A 21211-nucleotide genomic window follows, 5' to 3' on the forward strand; every position below is an offset into this window, starting at 1 on the left:
GTTGTACTCTTTCAGGTGAGTAGATTCTGGGAGCTAACCCAGCCCAAGTTAACCTGCAACTCAGGTTGGGATTAATAGTCTCTACCAAAAATCTCCCACAAAAATAATCAACAACTTTAGCAAAGTTGCAGGATACAAAATAAATGCACATAAATCATCAGCATTTCTATATATTTCCAACACATTAGAGCAGCAAGAGGTAGAAAGAGAAATAACATTTAAAATCACCCTATACAATATAAAATACTTGGGAATCTATCTACCAAAACAAACACAGCAATTATATGAAAACAACTACAAAACACTTTCCAAACAAATAAAACTGGAGCTCAACAATTGGAAAACCATTAATTGTTCATGGGTAGGACAAGGTAACATAATAAAAATGAACATTCTACCCAAATTAATTTACCTATTTAGTGCCATACCTATCAAATCACCAAAAAACTTCTTTACTGAATTAGGAAAAACTATAACAAATTTCATTTGGAATAACAAAAGATCAAGAATATCAAGGGAAATAATGAAAAAAAATGTGAAGGAAGGGGGCCTAGCAGTACCAGATATTAAATTATACTATAAAGCAGCAGTAATCAAAACAATATGGTACTGGCTAAGAGATAGAGAGGAGGATCAATGGAATAGACTTGGGGTAAATAACATCAGCAAGACAGTGTATGATAAACCCAAAGAGCCCAACTTTTGAGACATGAATCCACTATTTGACAAAAATTGCTGGGAAATTTGGAAAACAATATGGGAGAGATTACGTCTAGATCAACATCTCACACCCTACACCAAGATAAATTCAGAATGGATGAACGACTTGAATATAAAGAGGGAAACTATAAATAAGTTAAGTGAACACAAAATAGTATACCTGTCAGATCTCTGGGAAAGGAAAGATTTTAAAACCAAGCAAGAGTTAGAGAAAATTACAAAATGTAAATTAAATGGTTTTGATTATATTAAGCTAAAAAGCTTTTGTACAAACAAAAACAATGTAATCAAAATCAGAAGGGAAACAACAAATTGGGAAAAAAATCTTTATAACAAAAAACTCTGAGAGGGGTCTAATTACTCAAATATACAAGGAGTTAAATCAATTGTATAAAAAATCAAGCCATTCCCCAATTGAAAAATGAGCAAGAGACATGAATAGGCAATTTTCAGGTAAAGAAATCAAAAGTATCAATAAGCACATGAGAAAGTGTTCTAAATCTCTAATAATTAGAGAAATGCAAATCAAAACAACTCTGAGGTATCACCTCACACCTAGCAGATTGGCTGAAATGAAAGAAGGGGAGAGTAATGAATGCTGGAGGGGATGTGGCAAAATTGGGACATTAATGCACTGCTGGTAGAGTTGTGAACTGATCCAACCATTCTGGAGGGCAATTTGGAACTATGCTGAAAGGGCTATAAAAGAATGCCTGCCCTTTGATCCAGCCATACCATTGTTGGGTTTGTACCCCAAAGAGATCATAGATAAACAGACTTGTACGAAAATATTTATAGCTGAGCTTTTTGTGGTGGCAAAAAACTGGAAAAGGAGGGTATGCCCTTCAATTGGGGAATGGCTGAACAAACTGTGGTATATGCGGGTGATGGAATAATATTGTGTTAAAAGGAATAATAAACTGGAGGAGTTCCAGGTGAACTGGAGAGACCTCCAAGAACTGATGCAGAGTGAAAGGAGCAGAGCCAGAAGAACATTGTACACAGAGACTGATATACTATGGTAAAATCGAATGCAATGGACTTCTGTACCAGCAGCAATGCAATGACACAGGACAGTTCTGAGGGATTTATGGTAAAGAATGCTACCCACATTCAGAGGAAGGACTGCAGGAGAGGAAACATATAAGAAAAATAAATGCTTGAACACATGGGCTGAGGCGGACATGATTGGGGATGTGGACTCGAAACTACCATACCAATGCAACTAACAACAATATGGAAATAGGCCCTGAACAAGGACACATGTTACAACCAGTGGAAATGTGCATCGGCCATGGGTGGGGGGAGAGCGGGGGGTGAAGGGGAAAGTAGGATCTTGAATCATGTAAACATGTTAAAAATGAATATTAATAAATGTTTAAAAAAAAAGTCTCCCACAAGTAGATGACAGTCTTCCTTCAGGATCCCAGGGAATCAGGGTACAAACTCCACTTCCTCTGAGGTCTCCCAGGATCAGTTAAACTTGCCCCAACCCCCATGGAGTCTGTCTCAGAGAGAGAAGCCACACTTCCTGCTTCCNACTCGAAACTACCACACCAATGCAACTAACTACAATTTGGAAATAGGCCCTGAACAAGGACACATGTTACAACCAGTGGAAATGTGCATCGGCCAAGGGTGGGGGAGAGCGATCTTGAATCATGTAAACATGTTAAAAATGAATATTAATAAATGTTTAAAAAAAATCTCCCACAAGTAGATGATAGTCTTCCTTCAGGATCCCAGGGAATCAGGGTACAAACTCCACTTCCTCTGAGGTCTCCCAGGATCAGTTAAACTTGCCCCAACCCCCATGGAGTCTGTCTCAGAGAGAGAAGCCACACTTCCTGCTTCCCCATTCCATTTGGAATTCTCAAGCCCTTCCTGCTAGGTCTCCTAAATAATAATTAAGTAATCTTCCTCAGAACAGGGGGGAACGTGCTCCCCAGCCTCTTCTCATCTGAATCATGGACCAGTCAAATACTTACGAAAGAGCCGAGGCAGCACTGATCCCCATTTCTCAGAGTTTTGCTGATCCTATCAAAATACCTTTGACCTTATTCAGAAGATGCTTGCTCTCATTTATAAAAGCAGGATACAACCAGATTTATAGGTTCTCTCAATTATTCTATGTTTATGGAAGTTGAACAAATTACTTTTAACTTACAGTTCCTGAGTTAGCTTCATTTAATTAGGTTAAAGCTGGATCATAGATTTAACACATACCCATAGATATATTCTATATTCGTATGTATGTGTGTATAGGTCAATATGTCAATATGTCTATGTATAGATTATATTTAGAGTCCTCCAGTAAGTGAAAGTAAGTGAAAGTAGAGGTTGTAAAAATGTTCAGTTTCATGAAAGAATGATTTACAGATTCTGACAGAAGAGGAAGCAGGCATTGTCAGAGTTGTCACAATGGGAATCCAAAGGCAACAAAGCATATTTTCATGGATATTTGCTCACCTTTTATGGTAATATTCATGGTGAGCAAAAACAAACAGACCACTATGAAGGTAATTTTTCCTAGTTCGTTACATGTTGCTTCCTAACTACTCTGCATGTTTATACCTAATTATTTACACCTTATATCCCCCATTACAACATGAGCTCCTTGAGGACAGGAGCTGTTTTTTAACTTTTTCTCTTACTACCTAATACACAGTAATAATTCAATAAATGCTTTTAATTTTAAGTGTCATATTCCTCTCACTTAATAAATTATCCTCTTGCTTTGAGTAGATGTATTTTGGATGTCTCATATCTCTGCTCTGTGACCTCAGGATAACCTTGACTTATCCACACAGTGGCTTAAGGAGCCATTAAGGTTCATAATTTTAAAGTCCTTTAGAAATATCCTTAGGAATCTGTTAGAGCAAACACTTCCCTTTAAATATATTTTCTTTAGGCATTTCCTAATGAATCACTGAGCCCCTGATAATGTTCAAGATATCTCTTTGCTTCTCAATGGACTAGGACTTTTTTTTAAACTTTCACTTTGCTATCTACTGAGTATCAAGCTACTTTCCAATCTTCCCAAACTAATATCTGAGTTTTAGAATTTAAAATGGACCTCATGGGTGTTACTCCAATTTGTTGGGATGAGACATTTAAAATGGATATAATGCTGAAGTACAATAAGTGTACCTTATTGTAAAGTGACAAGTCAGGTAAAATATAATTAAAGGAGAGGTAGAATGTTTATTTCAAAGCCTAGCATAGGTTCAGAAATTACTACATGCTTTTCTATTCCTTTCCATTAAATGTAAGGAAATACACTTGTGGGAAAATTCAGGAGGCAAAAGGAGAGACATGTTGAAGAGCATTTGGGAAAAAGTTGAAATGAAGGTAAAACAGACTCAATAATTTCATTCAAGATTATCCAAAACCACCTATTACAAAAGAAGAAATGCATGAGGATTCAGAAAACAGATTTCCACTTTTTTAAATTAAAATTTTTATAATATGTAAGCAATTTTTTCTCTTCTTTCTCACTTCTTTGAAAAAAACATTAAGTTATTATTAAGTACTTAATCTTATTATTAAATACGAATAGACAAAACAAACTCATATTGTTGTTGTCCAAAAATATATATCTCAACAGGAGTATTTTATGATAGAGAACTTCAGTAATCTGTGTATTGGAGAACTGGAATGGATCATGGGAATCTAATAACTCTTTTCTATATACCCTTCTAACTGTTGTCTGTACCTGAAAAGACAGTTTATGTACTTTCCCTTGGGGCAGCTAGATGGTGCAGTGAATTGAATTTTAAAGGTCCCAAGTTCAAATCCAGCTTCAGACATTTCCTAGTTTTGTGATCTTAGCTAAAGCACTTAACCCTGTTTGTCTCAGTATCCTCATTTATAAGATGAGCTAGAGAAGGATATAGTATTCACTTAAGTATCTTTGCAAAGAAAAACCCAAATTGGTTCACAAAGAGTTAGGAGATTGAAAATGAGTGAATGGCACTTTCTTCCTAGAAAGAAAAGAATTATTACCTTGCAGGAGCCAAAAAAAAAAAAAAAAAAAAAAAAAGATCAATCTTATTAGGAGAGGACAGGATTCTGACAATGCTGAGATCTAGAGGAGTTCCTGGGGAATCAATATAACTGATACCCCTGTTGTTGCTACTGGTGCCACTATAGTGATCAGAGGTTGCACCATGAGTATTTATAGAGTTTACTTTCCTTTCTATTTTGCTCCAGTAGGACTATTTTGTTATAAAGTAATTCATAGAAGTGTCTGAAGCTTTCCTTAAAATCTATGATTTACCTGATAGTTCCAATTATTTATTCTTAAATCTAGATATTTGACTGGTTATGAGTAAAAGGATTTCTGACTCTTTTAAGATAACCTTTAATTCAAAGACATTTTACTTTCACAATTACATTCAAAAACAATTTTCTACATATATTTCTGAAATGATAAGATCCAAATTGTCTCCCTCTCTCCCTTCCCTCACTCCCTCTCAGAAATGGTAAGCAATTTAATCTGGATTATACAAAAGGAGAAATGCATTTAAAGGCTTGGGTAAAAACTATGAAAATATTTCTCTGATCTATACTTTTTTAAAAATTTGGAATATTTTTCAATAGTTACTTGATTCATGTTCTTTCCTTCCCCTCCTAGAGCCAATGAGCAATTCCACTAGGTTTTACATTTATCATTGTTCAAAACCTATTTCCATATCATTAATATTTGTAATAGAGTGCTGATCTATCATCATAGTAACAATATCAAAAAAGGAAATTGAAGTTAGCTTGGCATGGTCTGTTCTGGATAAAGCTATATTCATCCTCTGAAATCACTACTTCCTTTTATGTGTTCACCAGACACTTCTTTAATAATAAATTTTAAAATCTTGCTAGGATAGTTTTCCCCTTTCTCTGCTTTGCTTTGAAAAGTTGGACATCTGCCTTCACCAGTGCTAGAGCACTCACTAGGTCCCCCCAATCTGACAGTGGTTCAATATTCACCACAACACATTTAAAATTCAATACCCTATGAAGCAGGTATTAAAGCTACTCTCATTTTGCGGCCCAAAGGTTGTAAAGTAACTTACTTAATAATGCTGAAGGCAAGATTTGAACTGAGTTCTCCCAAAATCCAAATCTAGCACCCTTATCTGCTATATTAAGAATTCTTATAGGCAAATAGCATTTGTGAAAAATGAAAATTTATATATTTTCTTCTATTATTATCATATCTTTTGACATTGCTTTAATATTTCTTGTTGTCTCACAGAGTCAGTAGTTTCTATTTGGTCCATTCTAATTTTCAGAGAATTATTTTGAGTAAGATTTTATACCTCTTGAACTGTGCTATTAATTCCTTTTAAAATTCTTTCTTCCGGGGCAGCTGGGTAGCTCAGTGTAGTGAGAGTCAGGCCTAGAGACAGGAGGTCCTAGGTTCAAACCCAGCCTCAGCCACTTCCCAGCTGTGTGACCCTGGGCAAGTCACTTGACCCCCATTGCCCACCCTTACCACTCTTCCACCTATGAGACAATACACCGAAATTAAGGGTTTAAAAAAATCATTGCAAAAAAAAATTCTTTCTTCCATAATTTCATTTCATTATCAATTTTTTCCTCTATCACTTCCATTTCATTTGTAGAAATTGTTCAACTCGTGTTTCATCTCTTCCAGGAATGATAGCTGAATTTATATCCAGCGTTTTTCTTTGAGGTTATGCTTTGGATGTTTTGAGGACATTCTCTTCCATGCTTATGTCTTGAGCATCTTTTTCACAATAACAGCATTTTATGATGAGATTCCTTTTTGTTTGTTTGTTTGTTCATTCCTCTAGTCTACTTCATAACTTTAGATGTGACATAAGGACTGGGCTCTATGCATTTCTGAAGGGAAGATCTGGGCTAGTCCTCTTGCTGCTTTCTTAGTTGTTGCTGAGTGCTGTATCATTTCAGGATTTTGGGTGTAGACAGCTTAGGCTGGGGATCTGGTAAACTTTCAGTGTTCCAAAGTGGTGTGATTCAGGGCAAAGTCTCATCACTGTACTCCTCTGCAGTCCAGCGGCACCCCCCTCCCCAATTTTGGATCTGAGCAATAATAAACTGTTGCTGGACTCAGCTCCTATCCACCAGCTGGAGAGCTGTGCTAATTCATGCCAACAGGCTTTGGGCTCCTTTTTGGTGTGAGATGTCTATCCTGGCTATTCCTCTGCAGCCTTCAGACCAGTATAGAAGATGAACCTAAGACCCACCTCTGCTCCTGGGGTCTGGGAACACATAGCTGCTGCTTACTTCTGAACGAGCTTCTTCACAGTCCCTGCGGGGCTCTCTCCCAGTATGTGCCTGTTTGGGGACATGTCCTTTTTTTAATCTGCCCGGGATCTGATTCAGAACTGGGGAAGAGGTAACGAAGCTGACAGCTGGGACCTGCCACTATGCCCCATCTGGGCACTTCCCATGTGGTGTTCTCCTGGCCAGACCCAATGCCTGAACATCTGCCTTTTCCTATGCCAACTAAGCTGGAAAAATGAATCATGGGGATTTTTTCTTGGATTTCTTCATCAGGGTTTGATCTAATACATCTTCTACACCTGTCTAAAGGAGCCTGAGAGGGAGAAAAAGTTCAGTAAACTTCTTCCTGTTGCTCTGCCATTTTGGTTCTGACTTGGTCCTTCATTTTCCATCAAACTGCCCCGGGGTCGCTGCTGGCTATAAAGTCTCGGGGGATTGTGGGGCTGGAGGAGGAAGAGGAAGAAAAGGAGGAAGAAGAAGGAAGGAAGGAGAGGGCAGGGGAGAGGAGCCCTGAAATGCCCGCGGTAACTGTCGCATGACAAGGGCCACATGTCCCATGGTTGCTCCCACCACCCCCTGCAAGTAGGGGTGAGGGCAGCTGGGCCCTAAGATAACCTTTAGCTAGAAACGTTTCTGTTTTTGTTAATCAATTACATCAATCAGATCAAATATGTTATCTTTAGAAATCATTATATTTATATACCAAAATTTATCTATTTTACTTCCCATGAAAGTTTCCATTTCTTGTTTTTAAATTATTTTTCAACTGCCCTTTAGTGAATACAATTTTATTATTATAAATATGGAAAGTCTAATTAATTTAAGTTTTAATGCCAAAGCAGAAAAATATAAATAACATGTATTTGCTTATCAAGTTCAAAAATTGTCAGAGATCTTTTCTAAAATTATATTCATGTGCTTAACTTTGATCTTTTTATTTCTGGTTAGATTTCAAAGGGGGAAGTTGAGAACCATCACTATTAGAGTTTTACTCTCTCTTTATCCCTATATTTTGTTGAGCTTTTCCTACAATAATAAATGTTATGGGTTTTTTGTGCATATATACATATTATATGTATGATTATTCATAAATATGTATATACATGTATTTGTGCTAAGAATTTGTATCAGTTCATTGACTCTGGTACCTTTAGCATAATATTGTGTCTGTATTTATTTTCTTTAATCAAGTTTATTTTTTTCCTCCAGATTCATTTGAGATCATGCAGTCTCTCCTTCCTCTAACCTCACTTAAGGCATAATAGATTTGACTCCAGTCCCCTAGAATATTATTTTTTCTATGCTTTGTTCTTTTACCATCAGTTTTTTCAACAGAATTAGTCTCCAATTAAAATTTTAAACAATATTTCCTTAATGTCAATTAATATGTATACATATATACATAAATATATATTTAATTATCAAAGTATTTCCCATCATACCTGGCTTTCTTCCTCTTTTAGTGATCCATCACATATAATAATATTTTAAAACAACATTTTATTTTTCCACAATCACATATAAAAAATTTTAACAATAATTTTTAAAAAATTTGACTTGCAAATTCTATCCATCTACCCCCATTTACTCCCCCTCCTTGATATAGTAAACAATCTATACAGATTTTACTCATTCAATCACATCAAACATTTTTCCAAGGTTAGTCATTTTGTGTAGGAGAGCTCAAAAAAAGTTAGATAAAGTATGTTTTGGTCTGGATTCAGACTCCATCAGTTCTTTCTCAGGAAGAAGATGACATTTTTCATTATGTGTCTCTGGGATTGTCTTAGATCAATGTATTGGTGAGGATAGCTATGTAATTCATACTTGTTCATCAAACAATATTACTGCTGTTGTGTACAATGTTCTTTTGGCTCTGCTTACTTCACTTTGCATCAATTCATCAAGTCTTCCAGATTTTTCTGAAATCATCCTGTTCATCATTTCTGGGAATTCATTGATGGCTTTTTCAATTTATTTTTCTGAGATTGGACTCTATAAATATTTGATTTCCTCTTTTGTTAATCTGGACAATTTATATTTTTGAAATATACCCTATATTTCCTGCAGATTATCATATTTACTGTAATATAATTGAGAAAAATAGCTCCTAATGATTGCTTTAATTTCCTCTTCACTGGAGGTGAATTTACCTTTTTGATTTCTAATACTTATAATTTAATTTTCTTCTATCATTATTAAAATCAAATTAAACATTGCTGTATCTGTTTTTTTTTCATGGAATCAACTCCTAGCCTTATTTATTAGTTCAATAGTCACCTTAATTTCAATTTTATTAATTTCTTCTGTGATTTTTAAGATTTCCAATTTAGCCTTTGATTGTGGATTTTTAAATTTTGTTTTTTACCTGGTTTTTTAGTTGCATGTCCAATTCATTGATCTGCTTTTCCTCTATTATTTTGTTAAAAGCATTCGCTGATGTAAATTTCCCAAGTGCTGATTTGGCTATATCCTATAAATTTTGATAAGTTGTATTTTCATTATCATTCTCTTTAATTGATTGTTTCTATTATTTGTTTTTACCCACCCATTTTAAACAATTAGATTATTTGGTTTTCATTTAATTTTTAATTTGTTATTCCATGAACCCCTGTTGATTAATATTTTAATTACATAAAGCATGAGAATGAGGAAAACATTGGGAGGAGGGGGAAGGAAAAATAGAATGGGGGTAAATTATCACACATAAGAGAGGAATGAAAGAGCTTTTGCACTGAAAGGGAAGATGGGAGAATAGGGAGAAGAGCACATGAAACTTTACTTTCTTTGGAATCAATTCAATGAAGGAAGAACATACACTATCAGTTCAGTATAGAAATCTACAGGAAAGTAGGAGGGGAAGGAAAATAAGAGAAAGTGTTGGGGATGATAGAAAAGAGGACAGTTTTGGGGATGTGATGGTCAGCAATTAAACAAGGGGAAATAGGATGGAGAATGATACATAATAATCATAATGGTACAGAAATGTGTACAAGTCTCTCTAATAAAGGCTCCATTACATAGGGAAATCAGTCAAATATGTAAGAATTGAGGACCACCAAGCTGCCCAAGAAGTAACAACATGGTTAAAGTCAGAAAAAAGGAAGATGTTAAAACCTGTGGAAAACAACATTAGGATGAAGTCCATTAGTGGCAGTTGCAGTCAAGGGATATTCAATCAGGTTTCAGAATTTCAAGGCAGCTTTTATCTAATAGTGAGTCTTACTATAGAAGTCTGAGTCTTTAATTTGACTGAACTCTATGCTATTTTGTAATTTACTAGCACCTGGATTTGTCAAACTTTTCTATTTTTTAAACATTATCAAATTATTTTTATCTCTATTTAGTAATATAATTTGAAATCTGGCACTACTAGTCTCATTTCCTTCTCATTTTCCCTGATATTTCCCTAGAGATTCTTCTCAGTTCTTCCAGATAAATTTTGTTTTCCTATCACTCTACAAAATTAGTCATTTCCACATAGATCAATAAGCCACATGCAATTCAGTTGCAAAGAGAATAAGCAAAATGTGGCACCATAAGTAAGCAGACACAACTAGGAGCAGACCCAGAAATCCTAAAAGGAATAAATGAAATTATGAGATCAATTCAGTCTCTACTGGAGATCAGAAATGAAATAAAGGTTGAGCTAACTTCCTAATCAGAAATAGTCATGGGATCAACTGAGAAAATATCAGGAACACAGAAACAACTAATGAACATTCTCTTGGTATTGAGAATGGATAAGTTTGAGTGATGGATGATAGACACTGAGTCCTAGCAATGACACTCGGATTCTCAGTGTCACCAGCCTTCCCCAAAGCTTTAGAACAATCAATGGGAGTTTCATGCTTCTGCAGCTCAGGGAGGGGAATCATCACAGTGGGAGGCAGCTGATCTTCTTGCTATTAAGTAGAGCAAGACATGCAAATTGGGCTTCTCCTTCTAGGCATGAACCCAGCACAAAACTTGTGTCTGCAGCTCTGGGAGAGGAGCTTCTTCTCATGTGGTCTTTCCCTCCTAAGGACTGACACTGCACTGCCTAAACCATGGGATTTGCACTAAAAGGAATTTTCATTTTGACTATTTTGCAAGGCAGTTTTAATTTTTGTTACTTTGAGTTTGGAGGAGGAAAACAAGTCTTTGAAGTGATAGATTTGTGTCTATTCTCTCTAATCACTCTTTTCTTTCAGGTGTCCATTGTGACATTCAGCTGGTGGAGTCTGGGGGAGACGTGAGACAGCCTGGAGGATCCTTGAAACTCTCCTGCAAAGCTTCTGGATTCACCTTCAGCAGCTATTACATGAATTGGGTTCGCCAGGCTCCAGGGAAGGGGCTGGAGTGGGTCTCACGTATTGATACTGGTGGAAGTAGCACATACTATGCAGACTCTGTGAAAGGCCAATTCACCATTCCCAGAGAGGATGGCAACAGCCTGCTGCACCTGCAGATGAATTCCCTGAAAGCTGAGGACACAGCCATGTATTACTGTGCAAGAGGCACAGTGAGGGAGAGGAGTGAGAGAGCAGACATAAACCTCCTCCTTCAGAGAGTTCTTGTGGAGAATGACAGAGAGGGATATCAAGAATGTTCAGCACAAGGAGCCCAGTTACAATAACAGGTGGTGAGTGAGGCTGACATTTATTTTCACTAAATGTCTGTGATTTTCTCTGAAATTCTAGTCAACAGTTTCTTATCTTAATATCCTTTTTCTCTGCTGTTATTTCCTATTTTTGATACCCAGGGGCACAGAGGGGAGGTGTATTTCTTTAATGGCTTTCATATTTTATACATGGTGACTAATTTCTCTGAAGTTGTCAAATATGAGGCTCAGACACGACCATGCCATTTATCCTTCTCAGATGCACTGAGCACATGGTGTTTAGGAAAGCCAAATAGTGTGTTGAGTCATTCTGGTGCTTTCTCCCTAGCTTCTTCTCATTTGAATCAAAATTCTGCCATTGATGTTTTGCCAAATTCCTTTTATGAAACAAATATGGTACTGATTTCAAAGGCAGGCAGACCAAAAATAGAGAAAGAAAACTACAGATCAAATTCCTTAATGAACATAGATCCAAAAATCTTAAATAGAATACTAGCAAAAAAGACTACAGTAAGTTATCAACAGGATTATTCACTATGACCAGATAGGGTTTATACCAGGAATAAAAGCATAGTTTAATGTTAGGAAAACCATCCATATAATTGAACATATCAATAACCAAACCAAAAGAAGTCATGTGATTATCTCAATAGATGCAGGAAAAGTCTTTGACAAAATACAACACTCATTCCTATTGAAAACACCAGAAAGCATAGGAATAGAAGAGCCTCTCCTAAAAATAATAAATAATATATATTTAAAACTATCAGCAAGTATCATCTGCAATGGGGATAAATTAGAAGTGCTCCCAATAAGATCAGAGGTGAAGCAGTGATGCCCATTATCACCTCTCTTACTTAATATTGTACTAAAGTGATAGTTTAGTTAAAATACAGATGGAGGAAACATGCTTATTACAAAGCTTGGCATATAGTTTGGGATTACTCTAGCATTGTAATGGGATACACACATGTGGAAAAATTCAGGAATCAAATAGGGAAGAATGTTGAAAAACAGTTGGACAAGAATAAAATGAAAGCAAAAAGAAGCAGTATTTTATCACATGGAAAGAAAAAATAAATACATGAGGATTATGGAAATGGATTGCATGGCTAACAAAAAAGCACTTTAAAATATATATGGGTATTTGTTTTCCCTCCCTACCACAACTAAAAAAAAAGAAAAAAATTTATTGTATTAAATATGCATGGACAAAATAAATCCCCATATTATTCATGTCAAAAAATATACATCTCAACAGAATAGTTAATCCATAACAATTTTCCCAGGAGCAAATTCTTTTAATGATAGAGAACTTTGATGATCTGTGTTTTGGGTCATTGAAGGTCAGGATCTGTGGTCTGAATATGACCATCTATAACTGAAAAGATAAAGGCTCCCAACTTTCCTCCTAGAAAGAGAGGAGAATTATTATCTTGCTGGAGGCAAAAATGATCAATGGAATTAGGAGAGGACAGGATGCCCACGATGCTGAGATTTGTAGGACTTCCTAGAAAATCAATGTTACTAATGCTTCTGTTGCTACTACTGGTTTCAGAGTCAGGGGTTGAATCATAAGGAACTAACACAGATGTCAAAAGAGTTAAATTTCCTTTCTATTTGGCTCCAGTAGGGTAATTTATTTACAAGGAAAATCATGCAATTAGCTGAAACTTTCTTTATAATGTATGCTAATGAATCTGATTCTGAATTATCCAAAATAACTGACAGAGGTAAACTGAGGCCCATTGTTGCAATAACAATAGCACTTACTTTCTGAAAGCAAGAACATGCAAATAGAACTAAGAAACCCTAGACTGAATTGCTCAAAAACAGGCTGTAGCAGCACTATAATTACAGTGTTTTTGAGGAAAGTGGGATTTGGGAGGTTAAAGTAAAGGAAGAGTAAGGTAGTACCTAGACACAGATGTTACCTAACTCAAATCATATAAGCTCTGTGATTTCAGATATGCTTCATTCTTTTGGAGTCACTGAGACACTTTCTCAAGGTTTTGTCATTGTATCAGAGATATCACTCCCCAACCCGTTCTTTGGTTATTGGATTCCCTTCCTCCTGTATCTGGCATCTGAAACATGAAGTAAGAACTAATTTCTTTCTACATGCATAGTTTAGCTGCTACTTCCATTTTTTATAACTTCCTTTTAATAAACTGGTTGATTAACTGGTTAGGGATAAAAAGATTTCTGATTCTCTTTTAAGATAACCATTTGCTAGAAACTTCTATGTTTGTTGATAAATTATATTAATTAGCTCAAATGATCTGATTGTGCTATCTTTCAAACTTGAATTATTACACCTGTCTTTGGAACTTCTTGTATCATCTTTTTTGCCATTTAGGTCATTCTAAATACGTAACCGTTTGTTAAAATGAAATTTTGGTTCAGACCTATGTCTGGTCAATTAGAGTAATCTTGGGAATTAAAAACAAAAAGTTTATTAGAACATTAAAGGCATGAAGCAGTTGAAGTGTGGCTGGAATGGAATTCAAATTGCAGCTTGCTTTTATAGATAGGAGTAAACCAATTTGTATCTGAGGGTAAGACAAATTCTGTCTGGTATATATTTTCTTTTTCTTTTCTTTTGAAACTTATTTGTTACTTTAAAATGCCCAGATTATATATATATAGTTAATCACCTGAGCAGAGAATGATCCTCTTCAGGGCAGAAATGCTCAGTTCTGAACCCGAGTCTAAGGCAATATCTAGACCCTGAGATCCTATCTGGATAGATTGAGTTCCAAGCCAACACACACTCTTTGAGGTTCTAAGCAAACTTGCAGTGAGGTCTGTGTGGGGCTGAAAGTGAAGGGAGGAAGGTAGGAGGAATGGAGGAAGGAAAGAGGATGGTAGAGGAAGTGAAAGGAAGGTAGAGGTCCCCAGCTCCAGCAGGGGGAAATTGATCAGAACCCTTCAGGGCTCCAATAAATAATCAGAGAGCAACTTTAGAGTTTTGAATAGCTAGGCTTTATTTAGATTAGGAAAGGGATGGTCTAGGGAAAACTAGGAGGTAGGAAGAAAGGGAAAAAGGCACCAAGAGAGAGATCAGGGTCTCAGGGGAGAGAGAGAGCTCCAGGGTAGAGAGCATGGAGCTTCCAGCATGCAGAGCGCTGCTTCCAGGGTCGAGAGGGTTAGCCAGTCTCCAGGGTCTAGAGCGAAATGGTACCAAACTTTCCCTTTTATACTTTCCCTGACACCTCCCACAAAGGAAGTGGGAGGTGTCAGGGGAAGTTGTAACAGAGAGAGTCCCGGGAGATGTAATCTTCCAGGGTTTATAACAATTTCAAATGACACAGGTCACTATCCAGATCTGAAAGTCTTTAAACTTCTGATTGTAGATTTTCTGAAACAGCTTTATCTTCTGCTTGGTGATGTTCTGATACAGATTGTGTTTCTGAATGATGGAAACTCGAGGCTGATTGATCTCCTAGGTGTTGATACAACATTATTTGGTCTTCTGACACTTGTTATAAACTGGGTTGATTCAAAGAATGCTGTGTAGGGATGGATTGATTTACTGGCTGTTTTTCTGGGACTGATTGATCTGTAGGCTGCTGTGCTGTTATTGAATGATCTTTCTGCAGCTGTATTGTTACTGGGTCTTGATGTCGAGGCATATCTTTAGCTGACTTGACATGTGTGACATGAAACTTTAGCCACTGGAGTTTTGGTTTTGACACCTTATGACCTCATTTGCCTAGTTCTTTGAGTAAATGGACACTGTTCCTTTGACAAATGGAAGCAGATGGTGACATCAGCAGGATGTCATCCACATAATGCACCATCTTGCTGTCTTGGAAGATGATTGACTTAAGGTCTTTCTGCAAGATTTGGCAGATGATGGATGCTGAATCTACATACCCTTGGGAATTTGTGTCCACAAAACAGGTTTCCCTTGCCATGAGAAGGCGATTTGCTATTGGCTGTCCCTATAAAGGGGAACAGAAAAATAGGTGGAGCACAGGTCTATGAAAGTAAACCATTCAGCTGTGTTTGGAAGAGCTGTAATAATTGGAGATGAACTAGGAACCACTGCATAGGTCTTTTTAATGTGGTTGTTAACAGCTCTCAGATCTTGTACCAATCGCCATTGAGTCTGCCCATCAGGAGTCAACTTTGCTTTCTTCACAGGCTTGATAGGGCTGTGATACTGTGAGAAGCTGTATCTTAAGATTCCTTGGTCTAAAAGACTCTCTATGATGGGTCTCACACCATTGATAGCATCCTTACTCAATTTGAATTGAGGAATTTGTGGTGGTATTCCCTCTTTGACCTCTATTCTCACTGGCTATGCAGACAGAATTCTGCCAACATTGTTGAAATTTCTAGCCCAAATGTAATCAGGAATATCTTGAAGAATCTGATATTCAATGCTGTCATGATGGTAAATTGGTTCCTTCTCACATGGGACTAAAAATAAGATTGGTTGGTGTTCCAGGGATCTCTTGGGTAAAAAGTAGTAGATCTGTCTATCTGGTTGGCATTGGATGGTAGTCACTAATTTACATAAGAGATCCCTCCCAATGAGAGTGGAAGGACATGATGGCATCAACAGGAAAGTGTAATCGACTGTGAGAGGGCCTAGTTTCACCATTTTGGCTCTAAATTTTGGGATTTGTGCTAGCCCTGAAGTACCCCTTACTCTCAAACTTCCCTGATATTTGCATCCTTCTGGAGCATTCTAGAGAACAGAACAAATAACCCCAGTGTCAATGAGAGCATTATAGACCATCCCCCCAATATTCGTACTAATCAGGGGTTCCTTGTGTCTATTAGACTTAATAGGGACTAGAGGTAGTAGGAATTTGTCAATAGATTGTGTGCATTGATTTTGATCCAGTCTTGTGTATGGTTTTGAACAAGCACTCCATCATGTCTTGTGTCAGCATTCTCAGTCAAAGCAGAGATCTCTGCAGCATCTCTGGAGGTTCTGCCCTGTCAGAGCTCAAATAGAATGTTGAGCTAGAGAGCTGACAGCTTCTCTGACCCAGAGTAGGTCTGTGAGTAACCGTGGTTAAAAAGCTGGCTTCAGCAGAGCTCATGGAATCTTAAGGCTGAAGCTGGCTGAGGGCTGAAAAGGTGGAGTTTTCACTCAAGTTTTCTCCCACTCTGATTTCCTGAGCTTGACAGTCATCAAGACTATGAGCTTCCCTTCAGTTGTGTGAGGTTTCAAAGTACAGACATTATCTACTCCCTTCAGCACTTCAGGGTTATTTTCTCCTAACTCAAAGATTGTTTGGAGTTCATATTACAGCACTGCAGTCTGTATGACTGAAGTTGGATCTTTGTTAACTTCAGTCACTGAACAGTTCTCATTGGTGTTATCACTGAACTCTTCAGCTACTTGAGATGACAGATCATGAGTCTTTCTCACCCAAGCTTCAGGTATGAATTCATTGGCCTGGGGATTGAGAAATATAGTTGAAAGCTACCCTATGTTTCTTCTATCACTTAATAACACAGTATCCTGCTCTACAGAAAGCAAGTCTCTTTCAAGATTCCATGTGGCAAGATGATATGATGGTCTACTTAAAAAATCCTAGAGAATCAACTAAGAAGCTTGTAGAAATAATCAACAACTTTAGTAAAGTTGCAGGATACAAAATAAATGCACATAAATCATCAGCATTTTCATATGTCTCCAACACATCACAGCAGCAAGAGGTAGAAAGAGAAACACCATTTAAAATCACACTAGACAACATAAAATATGTAGGAGTCTATGTACCAAAACAAAACAGCAATTATACTAAAACAACTACAAAACACTTTCCAAAAAATTAAAACTAGATCTAAACAATTGGAAAAAACATTGATTGCTCATGGGTAGGATGAGCTAACATAATAAAAATAACCATTCTACCCAAATTAATTTACCTATTTAGCACCATACCTATCAAACTACCAAAAAAATTTTTTATTAAATTAGAAAAAAACTATAACAAAGTTCATTTGGAAGAACAAAAGATCAAGAATATCAAGGGAAATAATGAAAAAAAAGTAAGGAAGGTGGCCTAGCAGGATCAGATATTAAGCTATACTATAAAGCAGCGGCCATCAAAAAGGTATGGTACTGGCTAAGAGACAGAGGGAGGATCAGTGGAATAGACTTGGGGTAATTAATGTCAGCAAGACAGTATATGATAAACCCAAAGAGCCCAACTTTTGGGACAAAAACCCACTATTTGACAAAAATTGCTTGGAAATCTGGAAAACAATATTGGAGAGATTAGGTTTAGATGTGAATGACTTGAATATAAAGAGGGAAACTATAAATAAGTTAAGTGAACAAAAGAGCATACTTGTCAGATCTCAGGGAAAGGAAAGATTTTAAAACCAAGCAAGAGTTAGAGAAAATTACNGGGAGGATCAGTGGAATAGACTTGGGGTAATTAATGTCAGCAAGACAATATATGATAAACCCAAAGAGCCCAACTTTTGGGACAAAAACCCACTATTTGACAAAAACTGCTGGGAAATCTGGAAAACAATATTGGAGAGATTAAGTTTAGATGTGAATGACTTGAATATAAAGAGGGAAACTATAAATAAGTTAAGTGAACAAAAGAGCATACTTGTCAGATCTCAGGGAAAGGAAAGATTTTAAAACCAAGCAAGAGTTAGAGAAAATTACAAAATATAAAATAAATGATTTTGATTATACCAAACTAAAAGGCTTTTGTACAAACAAAAACAATGCAACCAAAATCAGAAGGGAAACAACAAATTGGGAAAAAATCTTTATAACAAAAAACTCTGATAGGGGTATAATTACTCAAATATACAAGGAGCTAAATCAATTGTATAAAAAATCAAGCCGTTCCCCAATTGATAAATGGACAAGGGACATGAATAGGTAATTTTCAGATAAAGAAATCAAAAGTATCAATAAACACATGAGAAAGTGTTCTAAATCTCTAATAATTAGAGAAATGCAAATCAAAACAACTCTGAGATATCTCCTTATACCTAGAAGATTGGCTAAAATGATTGCAGGGGAGAGTAATGAATGTTGGAGGGGATGTGGCCAAATTGGGACATTAATGCATTGCTGGTGGAGTTGTGAACTGATCCAACCATTCTGGAGGGCAATTTGGAACTATGCTCAAAGGGCTATAAAAGAATGCCTGCCCTTTGATCTAGCCATACCATTGTTGTGTTTGTACCCCAAAGAGATCATAGATAAACAGACTTGTACGAAAATATTTATAGCTGTGCTTTTTGTGGTGGCAAAAAACTGGAAAATGAGGGTATGCTCTTCAATTGGGGAATGGCTGAACAAATTGTGGTATATGCTGGTGATGGAATACTATTGTGCGCAAAGGAATAATAAACTGGAGGAATTCCATGTGAAATGGAAAGACCTCCAGGAATTGATGCAGAGTGAAAGGAGCAGAGGCAGAACATTGTACACAGAGACCAATACACTGTGGTAAAATCGAATGTAATGGACTTCTGTACTAGCAGCAATGCAATGACACAGGACAATTCTGAGGGACTTATGGTAAAGAAAGCTACCCACATTCAGAGGAAGAACTGCAGGAGTGGAAACAAATGTGCTTCAACACATGGGTTGAGGCTGACATGATTGGGGATGTAGACTCAAAACTACCACACCAATGTAACTATCAATAATACGGAACTAGGTCTTGATCAATGACACATGCTAAAACCAGTGGAAATGCACATCGGCTATGGGGTGGGAGAGTTCAGGGGGTGTAATGGAAAGTAAGAGTATGAACCATGTAACCATGTTAACTTTTCTAAAAAATAAATATTTTTAAATGTTAAAAAAAAAGATTCCATGTGGCAGTCTCTAGCTACATCAGTATTCTTTACGTTTAAAGCAAGAGAATGGTGTAGCACTTTGAGACGCAACTCCTCTAGGATTACAGATTATATTCCTTTGTGAATACATTGTAAATCCCTAATGTTTTCTTCTTTATCCAAACTATCTAGTTGGTTTGAACTCGGAATAAAGCCAGGAGTTTGAGATGTTGATGACTTCAAACAGGATTGCAATGCTTCTGCAGGCAAGCCACTGCAAATTCCTGTGCAGCCCTTTTGCTTCACATCCACTCCTATTGAGGTGGAATGTGTAAGCTGACGCCTTTTATAGTCATCTTCTTCTGTCCCATAAATCTCTTTGTGCATTTGCATTATGTCTACCCATTCTTGGTGTTCTGCAACAGAAATGTCATTGTCTTCTGTGCAGCTTGCAAAACACATATGCTCTCCCTTGCCCAGTCTATCAGAGACATCCATCATGCCTACATCCGTGTGAGAATCGTCATTGATGGCATTGTCAGTCAAAATCAGGGCCTGGCTTCATAAATGTTTTGGAATGGCACCTTCCTTCAAATACCTTTTTATCTAATCTAGTGATGGTGACTGTCTAAAATTTTTGCACTGATCACTAGGTTTAGTACTCTCTACTCTGCCTGATTTGTTAGACCATCTAGAACTGTAGAAGGTCTTTCTATCATTGCTGTCTCTTCTGTCAGAGCTGGTGTTATTGCCCTTCCCAAAGTTAACTTGCTGTTTGTAATGTAAATGCCCAAACAACCCACAAAGAAAACATCTTTTAGAGGAATTCTTGCTTCTAGAAGTGTTAGGCTGTCTAGATTGACTGCACTTCCTATTGGCCTGGAAAGTGAAGCTTTTAATCTCCTTGATCTCCTGTATTTTTTGGTCTGTTTTAGTTTTCTCTTAAGGTCTGCAATAACTGCATCCTTATCTGAATCTAACTGTCTAGCAGCTTTTAGGTCTCTGGCCCTAGATTCATGGATGTAAGAGGCATGTTGACGTATATCCTGAAGGGATAGAATTTCCCATTGAGGGCAGCTCTGCCTAAAATATTGCTGGATTGGTAGAAGTGCACCTTTGACAAACTGTCTCTGAATATGGTCCAAAATTTCTGGTGACTGAATGTCTCTTAAGCCCAGGACTGTCTCAGCCAATTCAATTAATTAATTGATAAAATTGCTGGGTGGTTCGTCTTCCCCCTGCTTTAATCTTTCAAATTTAGACCACAAATTTGGTCTTTTGGCATGGAGACACATAGCCTCCAAGAGATTAATCTGGCATTGCAATAGATATCTCATGTTTGTATGAGATGTCAAGTCCAGGTCATGGTGTATGGTATGCCATGCAGTCTAATTAGGGTTGGTCCTAGTTTCATTAAGGATTTTTTCCTTTTCAGATGGAGAAAAGAACTCCCCCAGTAAAAACTTGACATCAGCAAAACTAGGGTTGAAGAGGGAGAAAGCTCTCTTTATTTCTTTTATGCTCTTATATGGACTTGGGTAGAATTTGGGAAAGCAGAGCCTGAGGACTTCAAGATCATTAGGGGTGAAAGCTTTATATGATTTAATTAGTAAAATCCCCCCTTCCCTCTATAAAATAGTTCCTTTGAAGATTGGGAGAACAGAAATGGTGGTCTCTGTCTTGGTATCCTTGTTCTCAGTTTGTCTAGGTTTAGAATTTATACCTGTATCCATTTGATTAGTTTCAATAATTTCTAGTTGGGGGATGGTATATTCACACCATGCTTTCCCTCACGGATCTCTTTGACTATCTCAACCAATAACTTGACTTGTTTAG

The 21211-nt window shown here is 36.9% G+C and overlaps 1 gene segment (V, D, J or C); it reads left to right on the forward strand.

Moving 5' to 3' along the window:
* The first annotated feature begins 11036 nt into the window (after positions 1 to 11036).
* LOC123233927 lies at positions 11037 to 11605 on the forward strand. The segment is given in 2 exon segments: positions 11037 to 11082; positions 11181 to 11605. Coding segments are annotated over 2 exon segments (471 nt in total).
* Positions 11606 to 21211: the final 9606 nt, after the last annotated feature.

This window comes from Gracilinanus agilis, chromosome 2 (genome assembly GCF_016433145.1).
Source record: "Gracilinanus agilis isolate LMUSP501 chromosome 2, AgileGrace, whole genome shotgun sequence".
Classification (NCBI taxonomy): domain Eukaryota; kingdom Metazoa; phylum Chordata; class Mammalia; order Didelphimorphia; family Didelphidae; genus Gracilinanus; species Gracilinanus agilis.